At 46.3% G+C, this 27,466-nt stretch overlaps 1 protein-coding gene across 6 annotated transcripts in view; it reads left to right on the top strand.

The window, feature by feature from the left end:
• NDEL1 (nudE neurodevelopment protein 1 like 1) overlaps window positions 1-27,466 on the top strand; it is a 356,432-nt gene that overhangs the window by 62,528 nt on the left and 266,438 nt on the right. For 4 of the 6 annotated variants that reach the window (XM_069654597.1, XM_069654600.1, XM_069654598.1 and 1 more), the window contains 3 exons: window positions 2,450-2,622; window positions 10,290-10,387; window positions 25,937-26,090. In XM_069654597.1, coding sequence (XP_069510698.1) covers window positions 10,302-10,387; window positions 25,937-26,090 — 240 coding nt within the window. In that variant the 5' untranslated portion in view covers window positions 2,450-2,622; window positions 10,290-10,301. The remainder of the gene's footprint in view (window positions 1-2,449; window positions 2,623-10,289; window positions 10,388-25,936; window positions 26,091-27,466) is intronic. The other 2 variants (XM_069654599.1, XM_069654596.1) reach the window with 1 other exon arrangement.

The raw sequence follows: 27,466 nt of genomic DNA, 5'->3' as shown, positions 1-27,466 counted from the left end.
TAAGAATACACTAGTGGACAAGTGATGTACAGAGTGGCAAGAGACGAGCAGACTGACGATTGACCCGGCAAGGAAGGAGGAAGGAGGGAGGGTGGGGGGGGGGGCAACCGTTATTGTGTTGTATGTTTGTTCAAAACTATCAATAAAATATGTTATTAAAAGAAAAAAATGCCTCAGCCTAGCATTTTCAATGTTTCTTGGATGATCTTAACCAGGGCAATTTGCCACATTGTTCTGTCACCACCGATTAGTCTGAGCCACCATTGGTTGGGGTCGAAGTGTCCGTTTGCCCGGAAAGTGTCGAGGTAAGCTGATCTTATCGTTTGGTTCTTTGGGCAGGCCTTTAACAAGTGGCATGGTTTCCTTTCCTGCCCCACAAAAACGGCATTCGCATGTATCTGAGATACCTCGGATGTAACGAATCTCATTGGTTTCAATTACATTTAGTCTTATCCTCAGCAAGTAATTTCTAGATGGTCTGTTTGGGAATTTTTTAATGTACCTCTGAAGTTCATTTACTTTGCACAGGGTAGGAGGAAGATGAGCTAGAAGTTTGGCTGTTACTTCCGCTTGGGTGTGTGACCAATCAAGATTTTTAAGTATTTTGCACACTCTGACCGGATATGAGGTCAGGTCGTCTTCAGAACATGCGACTGAGGCCAGTAAGGCTACATTTTCCTCTCTCCATTTTGTCAACATTTTCACTGAATCCGTTTTAATTTCTTCGCCTATCATTGTGTAAATGTTCTGAACGTCTTGGGAAATTCACTTTCGGTAAAGCAAGATTGAGTTGATGTTTACCGTGCCTGCTAGGGAGAGTAGACTGAGTTCTCGTCGGATTGCCGGCATTGAGGTTGAGTTTGGTAAGCACAATGTCTTTTTCCAGAAGAGACCTTCTAGCTTTGTCCAATGTTTTTTTGGGATCTGAGACATAGCTTCTGCTCCGTATGTAATTGAAGGCACTACTTTTTTCTTATAGAATTCAATTACCGGGATTGTCGAAAATTTTCCATGTGTATTTATTTACAATGTTGGCATTAGTTGACAAACGTGGCAGTGGCACAAGCTGGAAACGTCTTCCATTCCACTAGTTTCTGGTTCGGAAGAATCATCCTTTGTATCCGCTTTGCCTTGATTCCATTTCTTTATCCTTGAATACAGGTTCATACATAAACCCCTGGCTACCAGTCATGCTTGTCGACGGACACGAGTACTGTTGAGAAATAGAAAAAGAAACAGGGTTTTAAATTCCACAAGACATTAATAATCTCCTTTAAAAGTAAAGCGAGTCCTGTGTTTAACAATGTCTTGAGTTCGAGGACAGAGGATGAACAATCTAGAGTAGTACTCCTCATAACTGTCAACTTAGTCTTCCATTGTGCTGTTAAAACGTCAAATGTTCATGTTCCAAAGAAAACATTATTTAAATTTACCTTTCCTAAATTTTACTTTTTAATGTGCCATTTTGATCGCCACAGTTGCATCGAAGGGACACCATCTTTAACATTTACATGCATGCCTAAAGCAGTATGATAGTGTTTTGCACAGATGCTTTGTCAGTCGTATGGTGCAAGATGCTTTGCTTATTGATATCCAAACATGGCAGTCTGAGGTAAGCTAGGAAGGAGTGCTGGTCCTGCGCCGCCTTGGAGTGGTGTTGCTGCTACCGGGTCAGTCTGGGCTGCCTGCCTGCCGATGCACTGTTCCCTCGGCACGGTGCTGCCTGGCGACCCAAGATGCCTGTGTGGGTGTCACACAGAGCCTGGCCCACCATCTGTTGTCTGCCGCTCACGTCCGGGGGTCTCTACTGCCCGGACTAGAATGTTGCTCTTGGGTTTGGCCATGGCTCAACCACACTGAGTTAGGTTCCACGTTGTGCTGCTTTGCGATTTTGGTTTTGGTGTTTGGCTGGAGATGTCGGTCACTGCCAGCCTTGTTGTTCCATAGTCCTGTGGGTGGACCGGAAAGGAGTGAAGAAGGTACCCAAGGTTATTTTTTGCTTTGTTGGAGCTATGCACTGGCATTCCAGCTTAACCTGTGCAGCTCTGTAGGCAGCATTTGAAGCAGACGGTTCCTGCTCTAAACCTACTTTTTTAAAAATGTTTATTTTTTATAAAAGACATTGCCTCCCACCTAATGTATGGTGGGTTTGTACTTTGTGGGTGTTATGGCTTTATTTTTGTCCTGCAACAGATCTGCTGCACTCACCATTCTGCGGTTCTAGATCATCATTGCATTTTTGTTTTCCTTCGTCTTGCTCTGTATTTTCTGTTTTATGCTATATTGTGACACCATTTCACTATTATACCATCTCATTAATGATTGTAAAGCTGATTCGTAGGTGCTTTAGAAGTAAATCTAATTCTGTACCAAACTGACAAAATGTCCAACTTTGCACATTACTTTAATTAATTGAGCATCATGTAATAGAACTTTCTCTTCCCTACAGGTGGGCTAATGAAACACCTATTTGCGTTCAACCCCTCGTTGATGCCTTTAACTGTCGACTACAACGCTTCTTCTTCAGCCATCAGATCATTGTGGGTTCAATTGTCCATGCATTCCTATACTGAGTGTACTTTTTACCACTAGATCACCTATCACCAATGCGCCATCTTAAAGGTAAAGGTTTCAACAATACTTTCTGTCACAAAATTGTGCCTTGCTTTCTTCCTGCTGTATCTCCACTTTCAGTACTGCATAACCCAGCCATGATCTAGACTTGCAAACTCGAGTAGGAAAAATATGCCCATTTAGCAGATTATACATCCCTCATATTTGTAACACTTATTGACGTCTGTGCTTAGAAATGCCTTTCTTCGATGTATACCTGAAAACAAACCTCCAATTCAAAAAACAAATCCTGCTTCCTCCGCCCAACCACAAATTAGCCAATAAATAGTCTCTAAAGAAACAGTTTTATTCTAGCCAGAACCTTCACTCCACCCCATCCTTGCAGCAATTTATTACTCTGCACCTTGGTATCTTTATCCAATCTCTCCTTATAACTCATCCTGCCTATTCATTATTTATCCCTCAAGCCCCATTGCATTATATGCAAGGAATCTAGCTGGGCCCTAAAAACTGTCTTGTTATCCTGACCCAGGTGAAATTGCCGTCTCCGGTGTCTCATCCTACGCATTCAAAGATAAGGTCATTGGGGACAGGGTGCTGGTATTGATCGTGGCAAAAAAAGACTGCATACCAAAGTCCGCAGAGCCGCATGCCACGCGGCACACAAGTGCACGCAGGAGCTGATAGACCCTTTCTCAGTGTACCGCAATAGGGAGGTTGTGGGCGTGAAGAGAAGGTAATTGTGTCTGGGGGAGCTTTGCCTTCGGTCCAGCCCTCGTAGCTTTAGTCGACGCTGAAGCCATCAGCGCCTTTGATGCCATCTGGGCAATTTGGCTGGAATTTGCCGGTGGAGGCTCCTGTTACTGTGGATCCTGCGAGAAAGACTTTATCCAAGACGGTGAAGTCTGTTGTGGACTCCAGGGCCGCTCCTATCCATAGGAAGGAGTTCTTTCATTCTCTACATGTTATCTTTGAGGATGAGGTCGGATATGGAGTTAGAGCTTGTTGAAACTCATGAGGTTTATGACATGGTCTTTTCGGAAGACAGTCAGTTGGAGGAGTTGCGTCAGTCGTTGCATGATGCCAGTGGCCTTGACACATCTCCTGAGGTGGAGTTTGATAGGCCAGAGCCTGGGGCTCATGCTGAATCCTCCTACAGGAGGTTGATATCTAGAGTTAGAGTATCTTGGGTTGTTCGGTCCTCCGGTTGCATTCGATCAAGATGACATGACTTATATTTTGGATCAGGGTCCGTCCATTGACCCAGTGTTGCCTTTTCATTTAGTATTACAAAAAAGGGTGTCAGCTACTTGGCAGACCCCAGAGTCTCTTCCGGCGGTCAACAAGTCGTTGACTAAGAAATACTGCCCATTCAGTAGCGACCCCAGCCACCTATCCACTCGCCCCACTCCAGAGAGTTTGGTGGTTCAGGCGGCTACGGCCACCTCGAGGCAGGCGGCGTACTCTACCATCCCTCCTGATAGGAACGACAAGCGCTTCGATGGTTGAGCACGCAAGGTATTTTCTGCTGGGAGTATGTCACTGAAGTCGGCCAACTCCACCTGTGCCTTGGCAAGATTTTCACACATTCTGTGGAATTGTCTCTCTAGCGGCTGAGCATATTCCCGAGGGGGAAGAATGGGATGGGTTCCTTGCTCTTGTGCAGGATGGCAAGGATGCCATGTGTGAATCCCTTCAGTCTGGGTTGGACACGGCTAATAGTGTTAGCCGGTCCATAGCTGCGAGCACCGCGATACGCAGGTTTGCGTGGTTGCGGAAGCTGGGTTTTGCTCCGAATGTGCAGGCCAGTCTTCTGAACATGCCCTTTGATGGCACTCATTCGTTTGGCAGCAAGGCTGACAAGAGCCTTGAGAGGTTGCAGCCCTCCAAAGCTGCTGCCAAATCTTTGGGCGCAGCTGTGCGTCAACTTCTGCCTTTTTGTCCTTGGGGACAACAGTGGAAGGGGGGTTCCTTTCGTTACTACTCCTCTTTTGGTAGAACCAGAGGAGCTGCTAATCAAAGGGGTCACTGTAAAGGTACCGTGGTGGACGAGGAACTAGAGGTGCCAAAGCCGCTCAGGCAGCTGCCCCTTTGCCTTCAGGCACTGCCACAGCCGCTCCAAAACGGCTGAGGCCATGTTCCATTGTTTTCCCGTTGGGGGCAGACTGTCTCAGCATCTCGATGAATGGCAAGCTATTACTTCGGATGCGTGGGTTCTGAATACAATAGCCCACGGGTACTGCCTTCCCTTCTTAAAGTTGCCTCACGACAATCCACCGGGGAATCTTTTGAAGCTTCCGGATCCGCTCCTTGTGTAGGAAATCTTGACCCTGCTGGAGAAAGGCACCAAGCTAATGGTGGTGGTGGCAGCGTATCTCAGGGGGGGGTCACGTCTACCCCTACCTGGACGACTAGTTGGTCCGAGCGCATTTTCCCAGACAAGCTTTGGATCATCTCAGCCTCACCTGCCGCTCCCTTCACAAGCTGGGCTTCTCCCTCAATTTCAAGAAGTCGCATAAAACACCAGTCCCAACAGCTCCAGTACATCGGGCTGTGTTGGACACGTCCTTCGGGAAGTGCTCACCTCCCAAGGTGAGGGCTTATCACATTGTACAGATGGTCAACAAATTTCAACGTGCCCAGAGTCTCCCGGCTTTCGAATTCTTAAGGTTGCTCGGCCTCATGGCCAGACTGAGGACGAGATCCCTTCAATGGGTTCTCAAGATGCAGTGGGCGCAATTCTCAGGCAAGATGTCAGATCCCGTTCAGATTCCACTCTCAGTCTCGCAGGATCTTCTGTGGTGGGCCAGCGAAGGGAATCTGATGGAGGAGCCGTTTTGGCAACCGTGGCCGAGGTGATGGTGGTGACGGACGCTTCCCTCACAGGATGGGGAGCTCATGCTAACAATCCGACCGCCAGCGGTCGTTGGTCTCCGTCAACCTGTTGGAGCTGAGGGCCTTCAGGCTGGCCCTGAAGCTTTTTTGCCATCTGTGCTGGGGAAGAGTGTCCTGATTTTTGTACTGCCCTCTGCTCTAAACCTGTGTGTAAATGTACCCAGGAAAATAATAAAGCTGTCGTATTTACAAGATTTTCATGCATAAAAAGGCCTGGTACCCACCTTATCTGGAGGCCTGGGTAGCAGAGACCCTTGCTTGTTGAAGCTTTGTCCACAATCGACCACGACTAACTGTGTCGAATGCGCTGGTCATGTCGATTGAGGCCATGTAAACCGTACCAATGGACTTCCGCTGCTCTCATGTGAGCCAAGGTAAATGCATTAAGAGGAGTTCCCATTCCTGCTCGGAAACCTATTTGAGAGTCAGATAATTTTGCTCATCTCTTTTGAGATCCCTTAGCAGTGGGCTTCCAAAGATCTTACTCTTGGAGTCTAATGCAATAGGCCTAAAGATTTTTGGGCTCAATTTATTCCCTTTTTTATAAATTGGAAAAATAGTTGTTACGCTCACCTGGCTCCCACAGAGGTGTCGAGCGGAACTTGACAGCTGCAGTCTCCACCAATGTGACGCGGAGGGCTGGAGATGACGGACTGGACTGGCCCACCTAGCTTTGTTTGTTTGGCCCATAGGAATATTCTTCTGCAAATGGAGAAAGGGCATTAACCACCCGTGGAGTTGAGCATAAGCCCCCCCACCCCTGCTGTTCTCCCCACAGATCACCTTTGATGTCCCCTCTTATAGTCTCACCTGATGGTTTGAAAAGATGAGCTCTCCATCCTGCATTGAGCGTAGGGGCACGTTGATAACCAGTTGTTTCACTGGCTCGAAGGAATTGGTGAGTTCCAGAATAATATTGACTCCGAGATTCCCGGCAAGATGCCGTAAGTATAAAGTTCGTAAGAGTTCAAATGCCTGACTTTCACTCTTGTCCGATTCCTTGCAGGTTGCAGCTTGACCCTAATGAAGAGTTCCTCGTGGCAACCGGTAGTATTCTGGTAAGGATTTGTATTTTCCAACACAGTTCGATAAAATAATGTCAATATGTAACCTGTTGCTTTCTCCCTTATTCAGGCGCTTAGAGAAAGTATGAAGTCTCAGGGAATAATGCCTCCGGTGGTAAAATCAGGTAAGTCTATTGTGGTGAGGAGGGTTCCCCTTGTTAGTCCCTTTGTTTCACCTTGCTGTCCTTTTGTTTCCCCTTAGGGGCCGGGGTTCGGCGAAGATGCAGTGGAAGCTGCGCCGACCCGTGAAGAGGAATAGTACCCCCGGTGGTAAAATCAGGTAAGTCTATGGGGGGGTAACTAATATTCCTCTGTATTCCCTTGGCTCACCTTGCTGTTCTTGTCTTCTCCTTAGGTGCCGGAGTGCGGCGGGAACATGCAGGAGGATGCGATGGAATGTGAAGATGCTGCGAAGGCCAGTGAGTTCAGCGCGGCGCTGCAGCAGGCGAGGCGACGTGCATAAAATTACTTTCTTCCAGCTCGAAGGCGCGATGGATCGGGAAATTCAGGTAAGGATCAAAGGTATTGCTCTTGTTCTAACCTTCCCTCCTTCTTTCTCCCTTTTTCTAGGAGCTCCAAACTCGAGGCGTGCATGGCAGAAGGCTGGATGCAGACTTGCAGGCACAGTGAGCGTTACGCTGCTGGATGCAGAATAACACGAAGCGTGTGCTGCTCTTCGGGCGTAGTTTAAAGTTAGGGGAGAAAGTAGAGATCAGTGGAGCCAGATAGACATTGAAGAGCAGGGTGAGAAGCTGGATCCCTGGGGAATGCCACATTTGGAAAGAGAAGTGGTGGAGAGAAAGGACCCAAGTTGGCCCTGGGAGGGTCAGTCTAAGAGGTCTGCCACACTAGAGCCTGACCAGTGATGCCAAGGTTCACACAGAGATGGGTGGGGGATTGACCGTGTCAAAAGCAGAGGGGGGGGTGTCAAGCAGGATGAGGATAGAGAGCTGGAGTTCAGGAGAGCAGTTTCCGTGCCTCTGGCCGATCTGAAGCCAGACTGATGGTCGTGGAGATAACCAGCAGATTGTGTGGAGGTTTAGCTGAGAGATGGCAAGTTTCTCAAGGAGTTTGCCCAGGAAAGTGGTGATAGAGATCGGGGCATAGTTGGCCTAGCAGGAAGGATCAGCAGAGGTCTTTTTCAGGACGAGGGTGCACAAGAGTGCCACTGGATCCTTCCTCTCTACTCAAGCAAAGTATATTGCAGAGATCGGCCAAGTTTAGAGTGAGGGAAACAACGCTGTCCTTAATGTTTTTGGAGGAGCAGGGGAAGCACCTCTTTGGGTGAAACTTTCATAGACTGGCCTTGTCTAGAAACCTTATCGGTTGCTACAGGGGGAGAGGAGAGGGAAACGGGCCTGAGGGAGGGAGAGATGGACAGCGTGGACAGGATTTCCTTTAAGTGGTGAAACGGGGCCAGGGCCATGCACAGGGCCTGGGAAGGAACAGGAGAGGTAGAGACTGCAATCTGATTGGCCAGCTCCTTGCTGATGGAGTATCCAGTTTTCTGTTAAGGTTGACAGAGAGACAAACCCCACATTTGAGATTAGCAGTAGTAATTCACCTTCCACACAGTCTATTCCTGAATGGGTCACCCTTGGCCTTTAGTCTTGGCAGTCCAGGGATTTCTTCATATGAAAGTTATTCCCTGGGTAAAAAGCCTCTACACTTCAAGGGTTTACTTGACTCATCTCAAGTCCACCATGCAGACAAATATAATTTCTTATTATTTGCTGTTGCTCCACAGAAGGTAGGCATGCTTGGTTTTTGAGGCTGTGGACACCCTAGAATTGTGTTTTAATAGCAGGAGATTAACGACTGAGAAATAGTTGTGTTGTCGAAATAGAATGAACTACAGTAACTTGAATGTCCATGAAATTGAGTCTAAGCAAGTTAGTGATTTCAAGTAATTGGTGAGCAAATGATAATGTGCTGTGTGTATGTGGAGAACTGGCATGCATACCAGGAGATGGGAAAGGTGTATGCCTGGCTAGTAGCTTGCATTATGCAATCTTTACCCCTGGGGAATCGAACAATATACTGGCTGCACACAATTGCACCTGAGAACCACATAACCTAATGCCATTCAACGTTTAACCCCGTCTCTCCCATATCCAAACCTGGATTGAAGCAGCCCACCCGAAATGATACATAAAAAGACTTAGTTCATCATCTGCTGGAACCCTTCTAAACCTCTTCCATCCAGATCTTGCTCACAGTCCTTAAACGCAACACTTGCCCTCTCAGTCCAGTCCATATCAAGAAAACCCACAAACCATAGTACTGTCTCTCACTTCTCTAAAACCTGCCGTTCCTACCAGAATCAAACTTCAGAACCTTAGTCCAAGCTCCGTCCTCACCCTCATGGATGGTGCCAATGGTCTTTTTGCTGGTGTCCCAGAGACCTCACTGGCCCCATTTGAAGTGTATTTCATGCTCCAAATCATGATTCCTCAGGGGAAGAAAATTGGTCCTATTACCTGGCGCTTTAAAAGAACTAAGGCTCCTCCAGGCTCGTCTTAAAGGCTGTCTATATGACATGCAAGCCTGTCCACTAAGGCACCCTCCTACACTATCAGGAAACTCCATCTCTGGAGGTCAATGAAACCCTCTTATCCACAACATTGTAAGTTTAGAAATCAACAAAAGTGAAATGCCAGAAAAATTGCTGCCTTAAGCTACACCCAAATACAATATTCCACACGCGTCCGACTAGCCCCTACTGTTGCGCATGTAAGAAAAGAACTAAAAATCTACCCTTGCAAAGAACTTTTGCTGAAAATAACTTTTTCCAGACTAGTTTGCACTTCATAAACCCCAGGCCTATCTGAGCTCCATCTTAGTGTGGGTAGATGAGCATGGCTGCTTTGTGTGCGAGCAAAAAATGAACTGTACTAGGTTATATTCCCCAAAATAGCAGTCATTTAGCCATTACTCTGGGACATATGGTGGTTATTGTAGGATCGTGGAAATCTGTGTCTTCCACCCTTTAAGTTGGTATGACTGGTCTATGAATCCATGATTGCTAACACTCTGAGGATTATGAATTTAAGACTTGCATTGGCTTTTCTCTAGTTTTTAGGAGTCTGCAGGTGTGGCAACCATGCGCATTAAAACCACTTCCAAAATGTCATAATCTAATAAAGCTGTCTCTGCGCATTGTAAATCTGTGGTTCTCTGGCATTTCGACAATGACCTAATAAATTCAGTTGTTTTTCTCGTCTATCTGCAGTGTGAACGTTAATAATTGTCCATTTAATATATTTATGTGCCTCCACTTATGTCATCACTTTTGTAGTTGCACTGGCAATTTTATTTTTGCCATTAATTGTAATTTCCTAGCTAATCCTAGTGTATGTACAGCACATTACCTAATCCAATTTGTTGAACTTCTGCTCTGCCTGAGAGCTAGTGTTCAGCTAACGACTGGACTACCACACTTGTCCCTCTTGTTTTGTTCCTGCACCTTTTGTTAAGGACACTCCATCCTCAAATGTGGTTTTCCAGAATGCCTTGTGTCCTGTGCTTTTCTTTTTGTAAACCCCCATTTGTTGTGTGCTTGTTTTGGATTATGTGCCCATGAATCCGGTCTAAACTCTACATGTCTGGTCGTCTCAGGTGGGGTGAGCTAAATCATGGTAATTGTGCCTCAATGTTGGGAAAACAGTTTGTTGCTGGTGCACTGGAGCGTAAGTAATGCATATTTATTAGGATAAATAATTGAAATACCCATGCTATATTGTTTCTTTGTTTCAGATTGTATTCATCATGGAAAATGAAGACATACCAGATTTCAAAAGTCCAAAAGAGGAAATAGCTTTTTGGAAAGAACTTGCCAAGAAATTTAAGCAAAGGTATTGTTACACATGAGGTGGAATTATTTTGCTCTGTACATAAGGCAGCTATTGGCTTTGTAATTTTGCAGATTCTACATATGATTATGCACATTATTTTGAGCTTAACTTTATTTGAGATGCCTATTTGTATAGTAAGTATAGCAGCTGCTTGGAATTCTAATGTTCTGGGACGGTTTCACGGTCTGCACAAATATCTATTTCTTCCTACATCCTGCTGCAGTTCAATAAAATGCGTTAAACCACTTTTTCTCCAGCATGGGGTCTGGCATGGATTCACATGCTCATGAATATTCCAATGACTGCCCTAAGCCCCGCCTCCGGCAGCCATCCTCAGATTTTTACTGCATGTTCAAGTGTTGGGAGTCCTCGTGCTGTAGCTCTCGAGCTTTTGCTGCGTTTTCGTGCTTTTTTCAGGATATTTTTCTCATGTTTCTGTTAAATAGAGCCTCAAGCTCCACCGTTTCTACATCCGATCAACGGGGATCCGTTTCGGAGTTTTCTACGCCCCTCAAGGGTGAAGATTTCGTCGAGTTACGCTTTTGGAGGATTCCAGAAGTTCCGAGGCCTACCCCGGACATGGCCCAGGAGAAAGGAAGCTCGACGCCCGGGAAGCTGTTCAGGACGTGCCCTGGATGCCAGCTTCAGAATGTTTTCAAGGAGGACGAGCATTCGTTATGCCTCTACTGTCTCCATGAGGACAAGACGCACACGGAGAAGGACTGCGCGTTTTGTGGGAACATGTCGGAGCGGACCATGAAGGATCGCCACCTCCGTCTCGCCAACTGACTGGAAGGGAAGAGAGCCCGTCAGGCGAGAAGAAGAAAAAGAAGTCCGAGCGGTCTTCTAAGTCCTGTGAGGGCGCCCCGGCGACAGGGGCCCAACAAAAGGCTAAGCACCCCGAGTCCGCGGGCACCGGGAGCGATGAACGGTCGGGCTCCTTGGCCAACAGGCAGGGCGCATCCTCCCCGGCGCCATCAACCACAAGCCAACGCTCTGGCTCGGGTAAGAGGAAGTCCGAGAACCTGGCGAAGCTTATGGAGAGGCCCCGGTCGATCTCGAAGATTCCGGCAGAGGGGGAGCGAGGCTCGGACCCTCCCCCCAAGGTGAAGGCCCCAGGCATCCAGAAGGTGACGATGGCCTTAATTCACCCTGCTAAGACCTCGATTGAGGATGTCGCCGCAGCCCTGGCTCGGACTGTGGAGGCTACACCAATGGAGGCGCCCTCAGGACCCAGTCTCCCTGCCACCGCGGCGGGGGGAATCTTTCAGGCCCATTGAGAAGACCCCCACAAAGTCCTCGTTGGAAAAGGTGGGGGAGGGGCTGGTGGCCATCGTGGATACAGACACGACCTCTGAAGAAGAGCTCATCGAAGTCGTGGAAGAGGCCCAGCTCATCGGGAGGGATCCCGACGAGGGCCACGACGAGAGCGACAGGTTCGCCGACAAGGCTCCTCAAGAGCCCTTGCGCCTGTCGTTTCCAGCGCCGCAGGACACTTCGGCGGCCATTTTGTCAGCGATTCAGTCCTTATGTTCAGAGATAAGGACAAGGTTGCCCCTCCCCCAGACGGAGGTACCTGAGCCAGACCTGACGGGGGAACCGGAGCCAGGACCTTCGGAAAGTCCACTGCATAAGAGGAGGACGACGCATCCTACGCCACTTCTCCCACCTCTGCGGCCTGCTCTGCCTTCCCCCCCGGTCTACTACCCACGGGGATGATACAGGCACGGACACGGCTACGAAAGGTACAGATGACGACGGAGGCGACGACGGGACGTGTCCCCCCCCCATCGCCCCCTGCTCGGGCGTCCCCGCCCGACGACATTGGATCCTTTCATGCCATGATTTCCAGGGCATCCAAGCTCTTCCAGCTCTGCCCAGAAGAGAATGAGGAAGGGTTCCTTTACCAACGGTGCGAGGCTAAAAGGAAGACGGTCCTCGCCGTACCGCTTCTTGATGACATCTGGGATGAGGGGCTCACCCTCCAAGAACCCTGCCACGGCGCCGGCAAAGAGGGACCGGTATGAGAAGAAGTACCGGGTCCCCGACGCTGCCCCCTTGTGCCTTCGGGCGCAACCTACCCCGGATTCAGTCGTCTCTGCGGTGGCAAAGAAGAAAGCTGGGAGGGCATCGGCCTCGACATCAACCTCCGCGCCGGACGGCGAGGGCAGGAAGTTGGACACGATGGGACGGCAGATCATCTCATCCGCAGCGACGACTATCAAGGCGGCCAACACCCTGGCTATCGTAGCTCGCTACGACAGGGAGTTGTGGTTCAAAATCGCCCCTCTGTTCACCCGTGAAATCCTACAGGAGGGTGAGATTGCTTCGGACCACGCCATCACGGTGGCAACGGTCATCGCTGACACCGGTTTCTGTCAGTTGGGCAACGGCGTTTGCTTGAGACGAGGATGGCTCAAGGCCACGGATTTCCACCAGGAAGTACAAGCTAAGGTTTTGGACATGCCCTTCGACGGGAACAACCTGTTTGGGAAGGCTGTTGATGAGTCCCTTCAGGCCATCAAGACAGACACAGAGACTGCCCGGGCACCCAAGCAACAACGACGGCCGTCCTTTTGGAGCTCCGGAGGCAGACAAGGTGCCTCCACGTACTGCCAAGCTGCAAGATCTTCGTCCCAGGAAGCCTACAGGGGACGCGGCAAGTCAGGTGGCCCCCGTCTTCGTCGACGGGGAGGTCAAGGAGGCAAGGCGGCCTCCAAACAAGATTGAACCGACTGTGGGGTCGGGCCCCCGCCAAAGCACCCCAGTGGGAGGCCGGCTGGCAAGGTTCGTCAGCGTGTGGGAGTCCATCTCCACCGACCGTTGGGTGCTGGACGCCCTGGCCCAAGGGCACGCCCTCGCGTTTCAGAAGAAGTGCCCTCGCGTTCCACCCGTGGCCAGGAAGGAAAATCACGTCTCTCAACTACTGTTGGAAGTAAGGTCAATGCTCAAGAAGGGTGCCATCTCTGGAGTTTACTCAAGGTACTTCCTCGTAAAAAAGAAGACAGGAGGATGACTGTGAATCAAGGGAAGGCTCTCGAAGACTTCCATTTCCAGATGGCTCTCCGGCTGCATCATGCACTGTCACCGGTTGGCAAACCGACCGCTGCCCGGCCGTTCGAGAGCCCATTCGACCAGAGCGATCGCTGCTACCACGGCGTTCCTGTCTGGTGTGCCCCTGCTGGACATCTGCAGGGCTGCGACGTGGAGGTCGACGCACACCTTCACAAGATTCTACTGCGTCGATCGGGACTCCAGGAAGGAGTCCAGGGTCGGCCAAGCAGTGCTGTGCAACCTGTTTGCCTAAGGTGAGTCTGGTGAGGAGGTAAGAGTTGCTTAATGTTGAGCCTGTTGCCACCTCCCGTGGTTGTGCATGTGTGTACTGCTATGTATTCTCTTATTCATGAGCATGTGAATCCATGCCAGACCCCATGCTGGAGAAGGAACAAGTTACTTACCTGTAACTGTTGTTCTCCAGCATTGGTCTGGCATGGATTCACATGTGAACCCTCCCACCTACCCCTCTGCGGCTCTTCACTTGGTCATACTGCCACTTTACGTGCTATCAAATCTGAGGATGGCTGCCGGAGGCGGGGCTTAGGGAGAGGGCAGTCATTGGCTGGGGGCGGTATGACCCAGAGACCAGTGATTGATTACTACTAAGACAGATCAGAAACTAAACTGATACTGATTTTTTTCTATACCGAGGATTCCCGGCCTGACGACGGGGAATATTCATGAGCATGTGAATCCATGCCAGAACCATGCTGGAGAACAACAGTTACAGGTAAGTAACTTGTTCCTTACCTTAATTTCACACCTTCAATGCTATTATGGTGTCTTCATCAGTCCCTCGGCTAGGCTTTTTCAAATAATTTCTATGGGTCCAACAGTGCAGTTAGCCTTTATTCTTGAATTTCCAAACAAACGTTTTGTATCCTTTGTTAAGGTTGCTTCTTCAGGGCCTATGCTGTATGGCTCCTTGCATTCCTTCTGCAAGCTGATCTTCCTATGTCACCGCATCACTCATCTGACAAAGGCTTCAGACCCTCCAGGGATAGAGGGTCCCTTAGCCACCTGGTGGCAGATGCACTTCACCTTGCTTTGTCATTGCTAGGCACCTTCAGCACACCCTACCCCTCCCCACGTCCCAACTGCCTTGCCTCTGTGATGTCCCACAAGACCAAGGGTTTGTTGCTTGACACTGCTTCTCGCCCTTTATTACTTGTTTGTCTCTGTAACATATGTTTGTGTTTCGATGCCTTCCGCTTGCTTTCTTTACCTTTTTTCTCAAGATGTACTCACTTTTCCTGTAAATATCTCTACTGTATGTGCAGCTCCTTTTTGTATTTATGTGCGGTCTCTCCTATGCTCTTCAGTGTATAGGGTGTCTCTCCTCCACAGGCAAATACTAATGAGCAGGTCTGGCTCCTTTGGCTGTCATTTGGAGGCTGGCACCAATAGGGCCACACTCTGGGGTGGTTTGCCTTACGCAGTTGACCTACTCGCATTGTTTCGACCAGATGTTTTCATTCTCTTATGCAGTATTTGCCTCTCGAGATCAGCCCTTTACGTTCATTTGTTAAATGTAGATTGCTGAAGCCATGGGATGAAGAAGCTTTCGTTAACCATCTCAACAGCACTCGTGGATCAAATATTTTTCAGCTGTTTGAATTCCAATGCCTCTGAAAATCCTTATCCATTCTCCATGCTGCCTTCCCAGGCCCTTTTGTGTGAGTTCTCTGAATGTATACCTATAATAAAGATCTAGTGGAGAAAAGCAAAACCTTTCGTGCAGATATGAGAAAATTAAGACTAAAGGAAAGGAAACTGAGATACCGGAATTGGTTGATCTTATCAAGAGCCCAAAGATTGCAACAAGATGGTGAGCAAATATTAGTAAAATAAACACACGCAATCTATAGGACAATAATGGCAACCTACAAACAGCCCTTCGATCTAATCCTATACCTGATAAGTGGATCAGCCATTTCACAACTCTTTTTGCCTCAATTAACTCTATATACCCTTGGGTATATAAAGGGAAATGATTTGCAAATTAATCTAAAAAAGTATAAAATCTTGACCTTGAGTTCATTAAAAGGTAAACCAAATGCTCACTCAAATGGTATGTGGGCCATGAGAGGTTGTAATATGTAGATTCGATTGTCTATTTGGGAGTTTACTTGAAACTAAGTATAACTGAAAATCCTTGGGCTCTGGCTCGAAGATCTAAAGTCAAAAGCTTGGCTGCACAAGGTTTAGCATTATATAGGAGATATGGTAAGCTCACTATCTCACCGGTTCTGACCTTTTTATGAACAAAAGGACATTCCAATTTTAACCTATGTAGCAGAAGCAGCTTTAAATCTTCCCAGGGAAATTTGGGATGTGCTAGAGGGTACCTTCTGGAGAAAGGTGCTTCAACTTCCAAACAGACTCCCTTCTGCTTCTATCAGATCCGAATTGGGTTTACAATCTATCTATGCAGTCATCCTTTGGAAATCGATGTCCATGTTTCGGAAGTGAGTCATGACTGACTTTGTGCCTCATTTGACATTCTAAGAAACCAGGACAACGAGAAATGTGAGTGGCCTCTAGAAAATTGAAAGTCTGAAGGAGTGTGTTGGCTAAAAAACCTGGGATTCTTTATGGATGTTTTAATATTTAACCCTGGAGCAGTGAAAAAGAAACTGTGGCACCAGAGCTGGATAGATACCCAAGATAAATAGATATAGGTTGTCATTAAATCTTACCAACGAAAGAAGAGCTCTCAAAGTTTCTATACAAGCGTCCTTGCCTTCATTATCGTGATCATGTCTTTCCACTGCGCTTGAACCTACTAACAACTAGGGAAGCATTGAGTGTGCAAAAACAAATTGATCAAATGTAGATTCTGTTTACCGATTGGAATGATTGAACCAACAAAACATCTAATTGTGGGTTGTGGTGGCTTGACGTTGCCAAGAACATGCAATTGATGTGAAATTGTTAACTGTGTTAAAACTCTGACTGCTGATGAATGGTGGATTATGTTTTTAATGGGGGAAACACCCCCCATAATTTTTGCAGTTATGACATTTTTGAAGAAACTTTATCCTTACAATTGTGATACTAATGCAATGTTGATATTTTATGAGATTTAAAAACTAGATTATGTAATGTGACATGTACATGGAATTCATGAAACGTAATGTTTTTTTTTCTTGGAAATATGAAAGGTTTCTAATAAACCAAGAATACATTAAAAAAAAGAATGTTGAGAATGTCCTGTAGATGACTGACTTATTGGGTTACATAAATATGTTGGCTTGTTAAAGTTTCAATGGTCTTCTTCTGAAGCCAGAATGGACATTCACAGAATTATTAATTTATAAAAGAATATCTGTGCAAGAGGAATGGTACATGGTAGTGATTTTTTAAAATCTTTTTTATCTTATTAGTCTATCATATTATTGGAGCTTTAACAGAAGCGTCAGAAGACATGTTTTACCTTTTTTTATAACATATTTCCCAAATTAAAGGTGGCCACAGTAAATTTGATAATTGCAGTATTACCTCCTTTTAATTGCCTATCAATACTTCTCTCTTGGTCTAGGCTGCAAGGTTTTTCCAGCTGCTGTTGAAGTAGGCTGTAAGGTGATTAGTGCGTGTGAACTAGATGTAGGAGGGTTGATAATGTAGATGTTCAGTCCATAAATGTTATTGTAAATGATCCATAATATGATAATATGAAGCCTCTCTGTTTGTAGTTAATGTTTCAGTGCATTGAGACTCTACAGCAGCATTGGAGTTTCTAAAAATAGGGTGGATTTTGTAGGGGAGGAGTGGTCCAAAAGACCCTCCTTGCCTGCATCCCCTCCCCAGGTGAGGGCCATGGCTCATTGGGCGTCCCCTCAGACCACCCGGGCCCAGGTGGTGGAGGGTTCACCTGCTGAAGACATTGCCCACACATATTGAATTTAGCTAGGCCCAGAAACCATTTTGTCTATCAAAGATGGTGTGAGCTCAGCGCACTGTAGCGCGGCCCCCACCCTTAGAGAGTTTCAATTATCCCTGTCGCCGCAGCAACCTGGCAGATCCGCTGTGAGCCCGTTCCCACGAACAAGACGGACATGAACTAGCATAAGATACTAACACTGTAACATTTCACCGTCCACAGTGTATCACTGCTCCCAGAGTGACCCGGTCAGCGAGGCCTGGGTGATGGGAAGATCTGTAGAATGGTCATCCGATGAAAGCAGAAAAATACCCAAATACGAATGTCAAAAAAACTACTTTTAATACGTGTATCCTTTCCATAAAACTACTTCTACTAAAGAAACCTGTAAAATTGTGTAATTATTGTCAGAAACGCATGTTTACATGACACCAACAATGAAGGACCCACACCCCTGCAGGGGTGTGCAAATGATAAAAGCATTCCGGGGGATTAGTCTTTATATGTATCATTGAAAACCGTACACCCCGCTGTCCCGCGCCATAACTGAACTAATGCTGCTAGAGTACACAAGAAAACAAATGTAACCATATAGAGGGCTCATGTAAAGGATGTGCGAGAATGCACTCGTCACGCGTGTATGTTTAAGCCCCTTATATGCCACCACCGTCACATACGGTAGCGGGTCATTTTCTATGTACTCCTCCAACCTCAATACTACCTCACTTACTGCAAATGTATATGCATATAACTAAATACTGTAATTGTTAAAACATAGTGTACGAATAAGGTGCTCAGACTGGATATAATCGAGGCACCTCCAGCAAAGTGAAATGTATGTTTTCAAGTGATTCAAACAAATATTATAAAATGTTCTAATGATTGTGATGTTTTCACCTCTAAAAGCCGGCAACACACGAGGAAGAAACCTTTGTGAATATGTGAAAGGCCATTTCCCCTCCCACCCTGCGAAGACTGCCAAACATGAAAGCAGAGGCCCGCGCCGCGCTGCTCCACCTCCCCCAACCAGACTGGAGCCGCTTCAAAGATTTGTAGCCCCGTCTGCAGCACCCAAGGCTACGGCCCACCACCTGCATAATTTACAGTACAGCAGTAAACCTCTGCCTGAACACACACTTCCAAAGGCGCCCCCTCATAAACCCCACAACCCACCCGATCATCTTAGACTTATGGCCCTGTGCAATCAGGACACCCAACACTGTGGCAACACACAGCGACACATTTATAACCACATCCAACAAGACAGGGAGGCATGTACCGCCCGTCCCATGCCCTGAAGCTTAGCCCCTCAATCTATGGCCCCGGTCAACAGGACACTGGTAACCTTGCCCTGACGAATGACCATCAGACCCCTCACAAGGTGCATTCCTCCTGTGTTGCATTAACCTGTAGAATAACCTATTGGAAGATTTGCTAAAGAAGATAATATTGTAATGACTGAATGACTGCGGTGTGCATGTCCTAGGGCAAATAAGTCAGGAAAAGACATTCATCTCTGACACTGGCCGCAAGGGCCCAACAACACCGCCCGGATGAACTCAGCCAACCTGCCAGGCCCAGCCCAACCCACGAGGCTGACCAGTGACGTTTTCCAGCCAAAGCCAAGCGCATCGCAGCAGCACCTATAGTTAGTCATCGCCACCCAATCCCATCAAACTTGTGCCCCCTATAGTATGTAGGTTCTTACGACGTTTTTTGTAAATATATACGCCTGTCTTTGCTATTGTCAGACAGAGCACTCTCGGAATTTGCAGAGTTCTTTGCATGCCCTATTCTGATTGATAAACTCCCATTTAAGCTCACCCGCACTCTGTCTTGGCTTTATTCCCGACTTGGGAGAGTCCGTCATTGTCTCTCATTGCGGGGAGGATCGTGCTGGTTGGGGACGCTTGCCTTCAATTTCACCAAGTTGGCCTGAGACTCCAGTGCTTGACAGGACAGCGTTGTCTAATGTATTGTAGAGAAACAACCCAACACAGTAGTCATGAATATAATTCATTTTATTTGAATGGAATTCAAAAGCAGCTTATTTTAAATGTTCATTTATCCTCCTTGCGCAGTTACAGTTGGAAAAGATGGAAAAAGAATAATCCCCGACAGGGTAGAAGCGATAAGATCTGTAGGAGAACCCACAACAGTGAAAGACATGCAGAAATTCTTGGGAATGTGCAACTATTGTCGAGCATGGATATTAGACTATGCAGCATACACGAGACCCCTACTACAAGCACTCAAAGAAGCACAACAGGAGAATAAAAAAATAGAATGGTCAGAAGAAATTAGCACGTCATTCCAAGCATTAAAAGAGTTAATTTCAAGCGCTCCAGTGCTAGCAAATCCTGATTATGGACGCAAATTTTACCTATTCTCACACTGCAAGGGAACACTCATGACAGCTGTTCTGACACAAAAGACGTCCCTAGGACACAAACGTTTGGCTTACTGTAGTGGTACTTTAGATGCCGTGATGCAAGGCCATTTCGCGTGCAAGCAATCACTAGCTGCAGCCGCGTTCGCGATTGAGAAAAGTGCCACAATAGTAATGGGTTGCCCTGTGACATTGTTTGTGGAACACTCATTATTTGCAATACTTGAGAGGTCAAAAAGCACACTGACAACACAGCGGGCAACCGCCTATGAGATCATATTGTCTAGCGCCAATATTCATGTGGTGAGATGCAAAACAGTGAACCCCGCAACATTCATTACAGAAGCATGCACACTAGAGGACATGCAGGACCACGATTGTGCAACTTACACAGGAGAAAGAGGGGAGGACACAGTGGTGTGTGAGAACGCTCTAAGCGAGGGGGAAGTGTACTTCGTGGATGGGTCTGCATCCATTGATGTGGACACGGGAGAAAAAAATGTTGGTATGGCAGTGGTGAGGTTAGAAGACGGTGAGTATGAAACACTAGTGCAGTACCGCCTCCCATCACATTACTCCGCACAAACAGCAGAACTGATTGCACTCATAGAAGCACTACATGCAGCAAAGGGGTGCGCAGTGACAATATATACAGACTCGGCCTACATGACAACGACAGTACATGGAGGTCTAGCGAGATGGGGGCGGAGGGGATTCCGACGGGCAGATGGAACGCCAGTACAACATGCGGAATTACTGAAAGAGTTAATTGAGGCCCTCCAAAACCCTACTGCAGTAGCAATAGTGAAGTGCCAAGCACATACATCCAACACAGACGTTGTGTCTTTGGGAAACGCGGCAGGGACGCTGCCGCCAAGGAGGCTTCCTATTTTCAGAAATATGAAGCAGGTGAGTACATAATGCAGCACAAGACAAACGAAGAGCTCCCAGAAGGCTACAACATGATGCCTATATCACAAATACTAGAATTACAGGAAGGAGCTAGTGCAGACGAAAAATTGATGTGGACAAAACGAGGGTGCAGCAAGTCGGCAACAGACTTACTGTGGCGACAAAACAACTCAGGGAAAGTGGTTATGCCAATAAAGTTATTGGAAATTGCGTTTCAACAACTACACTTCCCTGCACACAATACCAAACAGCACATTGCAGCAGAAATACAGGAAGAATGGTTCGTGCCCTGTCTACAGGAGCACGTATCACGATTGGCAATGGAATGCACAACATGTCAGATCTACTATTCAGGAATGACATTACGCACGCTCCGGGGAACCATTCCAAAACCCATTTGCCCATTCAGAGAGCTACATATTGATTACGCCGACATGGGGGAAAGGTGTAATGGCGCACGATACATGATTGTGGTTGTATGCCCATTCTCAAGGTGGGTGGAAGCAGGACCATGTGCACGACCTGACGCCAAAAGCGCTGCAAAGTTCCTAGTGAGGGAAGTGTTCCCGCGCTGGGGAATTTGTGACGTGATTCGCTCAGATAATGGCACTCATTTTGTAAATGAACTTTTCAAGGAAGTCACTACATTATTGGGAATAAAACACAAGTTGTGTTCGATTTATCATGCTCAAAGTAATGGCGTAGTGGAAAAGATGAACGGACTGTTAAAAGGCAGGTTATCAAAACTATGCTTCTCACTGAAAAAGAATTGGATTTACTGACTGCCCCTTGCGCTATTTGAGCTGAGGAATCAGCCAAGCAAAGACCACCATTTGTCCCCGCACGAGATTGTGACTGGGAGACGAATGTGCACAGCACACTCTCCAATGCGCGAACACTCAGATGCACACAGAAGCGCTGCGATATTGGGAGATGAGTTCACAGACTATTTGAAGAAATTGACAAGGGCAGCGTGCGCAATATCGAAGCCGCTCTCTCCACCCTTCACTAGAGAGGAGGGAAACATAACAGGGTCTGTCACGGAGCCTGAGCAACAGCTACAGCTGATGCCGGGCGAATTGATTTATGTCAGGAGTTTTGTGCGTCGATGGAATGCTCCACGGTTCCATGGCCCATACGAGGTAGTGTTCTGCACACCCATGGCAGTAAAAGTGAAGGGCCTGAAGTACTGGGTACACTTGACAGATGTACGAAAAGCATTTAGTAATGTGCAAGAGGAGGTAGATGAGGGGGCACAGACAACAGCAAACGATGCAACTGAACAGAATGTCTGAATATAAACTTGTGTGTGTGTGTCAGTAATGAACGTGAATGGGAAAATGACTGATAAAGTATACCTGCATTGTTTTTAAAATGTTACTGAAAAAAAATGTAATTGATGAGGTGATCAAATTGTGTGGTGTTTACACCCTTGTCTGTGAATACCCTTCCCTGCATCCCTACCCGCTTCCATTCCCCGTCAATATATATTGGCACTGATAGTGCCAACGAAATGTTTACATGCATGCACTTAATGCACTTTTATATCTCGAACAGGAACTACCATGGCATCTAACGGGCAGCCTGCAACGGATAGAATTAGTAGAATGAGAGAATTACTAAATGAGAGATGCAGATATTCGTATGAGTGTGGATTATCTGTGTGCGTTACGTTGTTTTTCATAATAATGTTTGGCCTGGTTACGCATTGGTTTGTAGCGTTCATCTCTATCGAGATGAACGAGGGGGGGGGGATTAACAGCACTGGGATTAACAGCACTACTGGGACTAATGCAACTGCAAGTGTCAATACGAGGGAAGGTGATTTTCTGGTATGGGACGGAACTAAACTTGTATGGGGTTACTATACTACAACATCCAATGCTGTCGTGATAAAAGACGAAGAGCCACAGGGTGAAATGCAAAATAACACAGTATCCCCGCCAAAGATATCTAATTACAATGCTCACAGTCTGAATGACCGAAACCCCTCCGCCATATCCTGGTTGTATAACACCCCTACCAGCCACCTGCCCCCATAGCTATAGACACATTGACAACTAATAGGATGGAAGAAAATGGAAGAATGAAAGCAACATACGAAATATTACATGATGATTGGGTGAAGGGGGCGGGAATGAGAAAGGGGGGTCTATTTTCACCCTCGCCCAGGAGGCTGGGAAGTACATGAGGAATGAGAATAACAGACGGAAGAGGGAAGCCGGGAGGAGGAAGTATGATGAGTACTATGGGTTAGGACTAGATAAAATGGAAGACCAACGACACCCCCACCAAACAAATAAGTGGTAAGCAGATATGAGTGCCACAGCGAAACAAACGACAAATGAGAGCTGTTATGTCTGCTCCCTCATTCCTCATGCTTCAGGTACACCCAAAGTATTGCTACCCAAAGAGTTGCCAATTATAGATGCCCAATGTCTCCTTCATCTCACGTTATGCAGGATTAAGAACACCTTCCAGGCACATGAAGTTACTTTTAGAATGCTGCAGAACGAGAAAACTTGCTATCCAAGGACGGCAGGGGTGGTATGTCTGGAAGAACCATTTTTTGCAATACAAGGGACACTTTTTTTCAGACAACAAGTGGAAGGATGAAGAAGTAATGTGCAAAGCTGAAGCACTGAGAGGTGTGGCACCAGAGAAATTGCAGTGGATAGAAGAAACATGCACACCAGTATGGAAGGAACACATTTCAAAACTAACCTGGGTAACCGCCATTGAAAAACCCTTCAAACTGCAGAACAAAATAGACTATGAACTATGTTTCAGAGGAGAGGGGGAAACCTCCATGGGAACAAACAAGAACTGTAACAAAGCCCTCACCATCCCAGATCTGAGAAAAGGGACAGCGGCCCTGATGGACACGTACTGGGTATGCGGCAACCAGGCATACCTGCACCTTCCCCCGTCATGGAGTGGCAACTGCTCAATGGCCACTCTGCACTCAGCCCTAATGGTAATACCAGAAAGCCACATCGATGGGAGCAAAAGGACACAGGAATGCACACAACAGAATGCAGGCCAGCCGACTGCGGAGTCACAAATGTATGTCCTGTCCTCCGGAAGCAAGGGAGAGGTGCTGACTCGCAACCGACGAGCATCAAACTACATATCAAAGGCATCATCAGAACTTTTGGCTCAGATCCCAGACAGATATCGATTGTTCAGCTCAGCAGAAACATTCTTTGCCTCACTCATCTCAAGTGTCCAAGCAAGGGCAAACGCAAAATGGCTCCATATAACACGTTGGGAATTGATTCAGCTGGCCAATGACACTGAAGAAGGGTTCAACGTAATAAAAGTGGAACTAAGGGCTTTACGGCTGATGACAATGCAAAACAGGTATGTCTTGGACCTGTTGACGGCGATGGATGGAGGTGTTTGCCGAAAAATTGGAAGTGCTTGCTGCACTTTCGTACCTTCCAAAGACGCAGAGAACGGCTCCCTGTCTCATGTGATCGAAGCAGTACACAACCTAGGAGAAAAAATGAAAATGGAAGGTGGAGCAGAAGACAGTACGTGGTTCGATAACATCTTCTCCTGGGTCCCTTCATGGCTTGGAACAACTGTAAAATTTTTGATGCCAGCTGTGGTGTTCCTTCTTTTAATATTTTGCCTGTGCCAGGTGGGTCTTCGATGTTGTGCTAACGCAGTACCTAATGGTGCAATGATGATGGTGACAATGGGCAACACCCGTGGGACAATGCAAACTATGCAGGAAGTACAGGTGCAAACTGGAACTGATGACGCACCAAGGTATCAACTAGTGCCTAGGTATCATGACAAGGATATCATAGACAAATTATGGCACACCACCATCAGAGAGCCCCGTGTATTAGAATGGTACCAGGAGGTGTGGGCAACACCACATGTACATTTTGATGAGTGATTAATATGGTTTTCCAACCATCTTGCACACATCCAATAAATTGACATTAAAATGCACATTCGTTAAACACCGAAATGCCAATGATGCTGGTGCATGCTTTCCCTTACCTCTTTCCTAAGATGATGCAACCCTGATCACGGAGACCGTTCAAGAGCCCTGAAGCATGCAATGGTATGCAAATCATGTGTCTGCTCAGGACCTTGAATTTGTTCAACACCATAGTATAAGGAGACTGCAGGTTGAATAATCGGACTCAATTCACGTTTTAAAGGATCAAAAGAACTTTTAATGGACAATACTTAACCGCTTAACCACATCAAATAGAACTGTGGCACCTGCAACAAAAGTGGTTTTGGCAGGGACTCTGCCTGCATTATCCTTTGCAGTAAGGTGGTTTAGAAAATCAATCCCACGCGATAACTGCCTATGATCTGACCATGAATTCTCACCTAGTTTTCCTTAAAGAAAATCAACAAAACAAATCTTGTTACCGATCAATAAGGCCGATTGAACGGATAACAGTACTCCCATTTCATAGTTCTTTTCAAATATGATTATTTGGACACTGTTTTACTTCTTTCTCTACATTGCGAATTTATTTTCACATACACATGCATGGTCCTTAATTTTATTATACAAGTCTACGCTTTTGAGAGCTATAAAATAATAAACGATTAATTTAATGTCCCATTTAAACACAAAGTTAAGATAAATCAGTCAGTCTTTCAAACTACAGTCCAACAACATGCCTTTGAAAGGAGGCTGACTACTTAACTCTAATAATCTGGGAAATAGATTGCATGTGGAATTTAAAAAATCTATGGCTAGGCCCAAGAAAGAACGAGAGCACTAAAAAAAAAAAAAAAAATTAAATGGAGGTTTGCAATGTAAGCCCAGTAGCAAGTAGGATTTTTGTCTCCTAGGAATGGCTTAGTTGGGTGCACATTTATTTTCTATTGCTCTTTAGAGAGTACAAAAATGTGTTCCCGATTTAATATGTAATCTGGTATGCAGCACAACTTTAGTGTTGAACAAGTATTGCATAACTCTCCAAGCCTGTACAACCATAAACTGGAATTCATTTTGATCATACATTGCCTCTGAGTAAAGATTTTAAATCTTTGGATTTTTCTGCCAATCTTCAACTAGGTTTGACAAGGACCGTGTTCAGTTGTCTGAGGATGTTTTTGTGCCCATCTGCATTTCGTCAAAACTGCATGTATTCGATGGTTTTTCAATGGCTTTTAAAGTCAATAAGTGAATCTGAAGATGCAGCTCTTTAGGTTCAATCCAAAAACTATTCAGGGGTTACCATGCTGTATTTCAAAAAGTGTATTGAGCGTTTGCCATTTTTTATGTATAGTTCACTCAAATGCACTTTTTCACTCCTTCGAACAGTTGCATTGAAGCCAGGGAAGAATTGGCTGAATTCCAAGAAGGGAGCAGAGAGCTAGAAGCAGAATTGGAAGCTCAGCTAATTCAGGCCGAACAGAGAAACAAAGATTTGCATGCTGAGAACCAAAGACTAAAGTGTGAAGTGGACACGTTAAAGGTATTGCTTTGAATAATATTTCTTGCTAGAGTCCTAGATATTAATTATTTTAACGTGCTCCCCATGTATGTGAATTGGGAGGTTTACTTAAGTAAACAAGGGATGTGACCACGAACATTGCAGAAAAGCTGTCATCAAACAAAATTATAATTTTCCATATAATCCAGCAAGGGATTGGGATAACCTCTAATGACTAGGCTTCCTGCAATCCAGGTGACCACAAAGAAACACTTGCTCTAATCTGGAGCACAAACCCTGACTTTGCAGTGTTCAAAAGTGAATGAACCAAATGTAGTGTCTGCCCCAACTTGTATCATTTTCCCCCAAAATAGGCTAGTTAACTGATGGAGGATATTTGAATGATACAGTTTTGTACATTAAACCAGCTATAAATAAATACATTTCCCCCTCACTCCCACACACACAGAAGCTTGGATCCTGTGGGTTTCTTGGGAACATTTATACTCCAATTCTTTGCTTATTTTTGTTGGCATGTCACCTGCGTAGAGACCTTTTCGGAGTAAGCCCCACAATAAATGCAGGAGAAAATGGTCTGTTAAGACCCCCCCCCCCACCAGCCTGCTAGCGGCGTTTAACTCCAGATCACAACTATCCTTCTATTGACCCAGCATGCAGTCATCATTTCAAGGTATTCATCACTGCTTTCATGCAAAAGGACCTGCGAGGATGACTGCCTTCATGGAAAAAGACCTGAAGAGGATGACCCACATAAACGCTGTCCTGGCGCCACAAGCGACCATGAGAATAAGCAACAGCCGTCTAATTTTTCTGGTCTTTTAAGAGCCATTTTGGTTCGGGCTTGGAACAGGGCAATGGGACTCTACAGTCAAGGATTCCACTTCCTACCTTTTCAGAACAACACCTAGTGGTGTTAAACCTACAGTTAATCCCTGGGTAGCAGAATTCCCATTAACGGGCTGATTGAGAATTAGTGCTAGAGGTTCTCAACAAAGGGACTAAGGAAAGGAAGTTGCCATTTCAGGGGCTATCTAGACTATGGGTTTGACGTGTGCATTAACACACCACATGATGGCCGACAAAGGCATCAAAAGAGCAGGAACCATATTTTCTAGGTCTTGCAAGATTTTGAGATGGCAGATAGCCCTGTGAAGGAGCAGGAATGCTCCACTTCTGTTCCTATAATTGCCCATACTCCAGTGGAAGTCCCAGGACATTGCTGCTTTGTCTGGGGAGAGAGCTGGGTTTCATTCATCCCCCTCAGTGCATGACGATGGTCCCAGCCCACCTACCCATGGGGGACCTGCCACACATCTTCCGGTCTTGTCTATTCTGACCCTTGGCTTAACACAGGCCCTCGTTTGTTCCTGCTTTGTTTGCCTGTTTATCTACAGTCG

The sequence above is a fragment of the Ambystoma mexicanum genome, chromosome 3q, assembly GCF_040938575.1.
Source record: "Ambystoma mexicanum isolate Mex_15411 chromosome 3q, UKY_AmexF1_1, whole genome shotgun sequence".
NCBI lineage: Eukaryota > Metazoa > Chordata > Amphibia > Caudata > Ambystomatidae > Ambystoma > Ambystoma mexicanum.
This window is presented reverse-complemented; position numbering and strand designations above follow the sequence as displayed.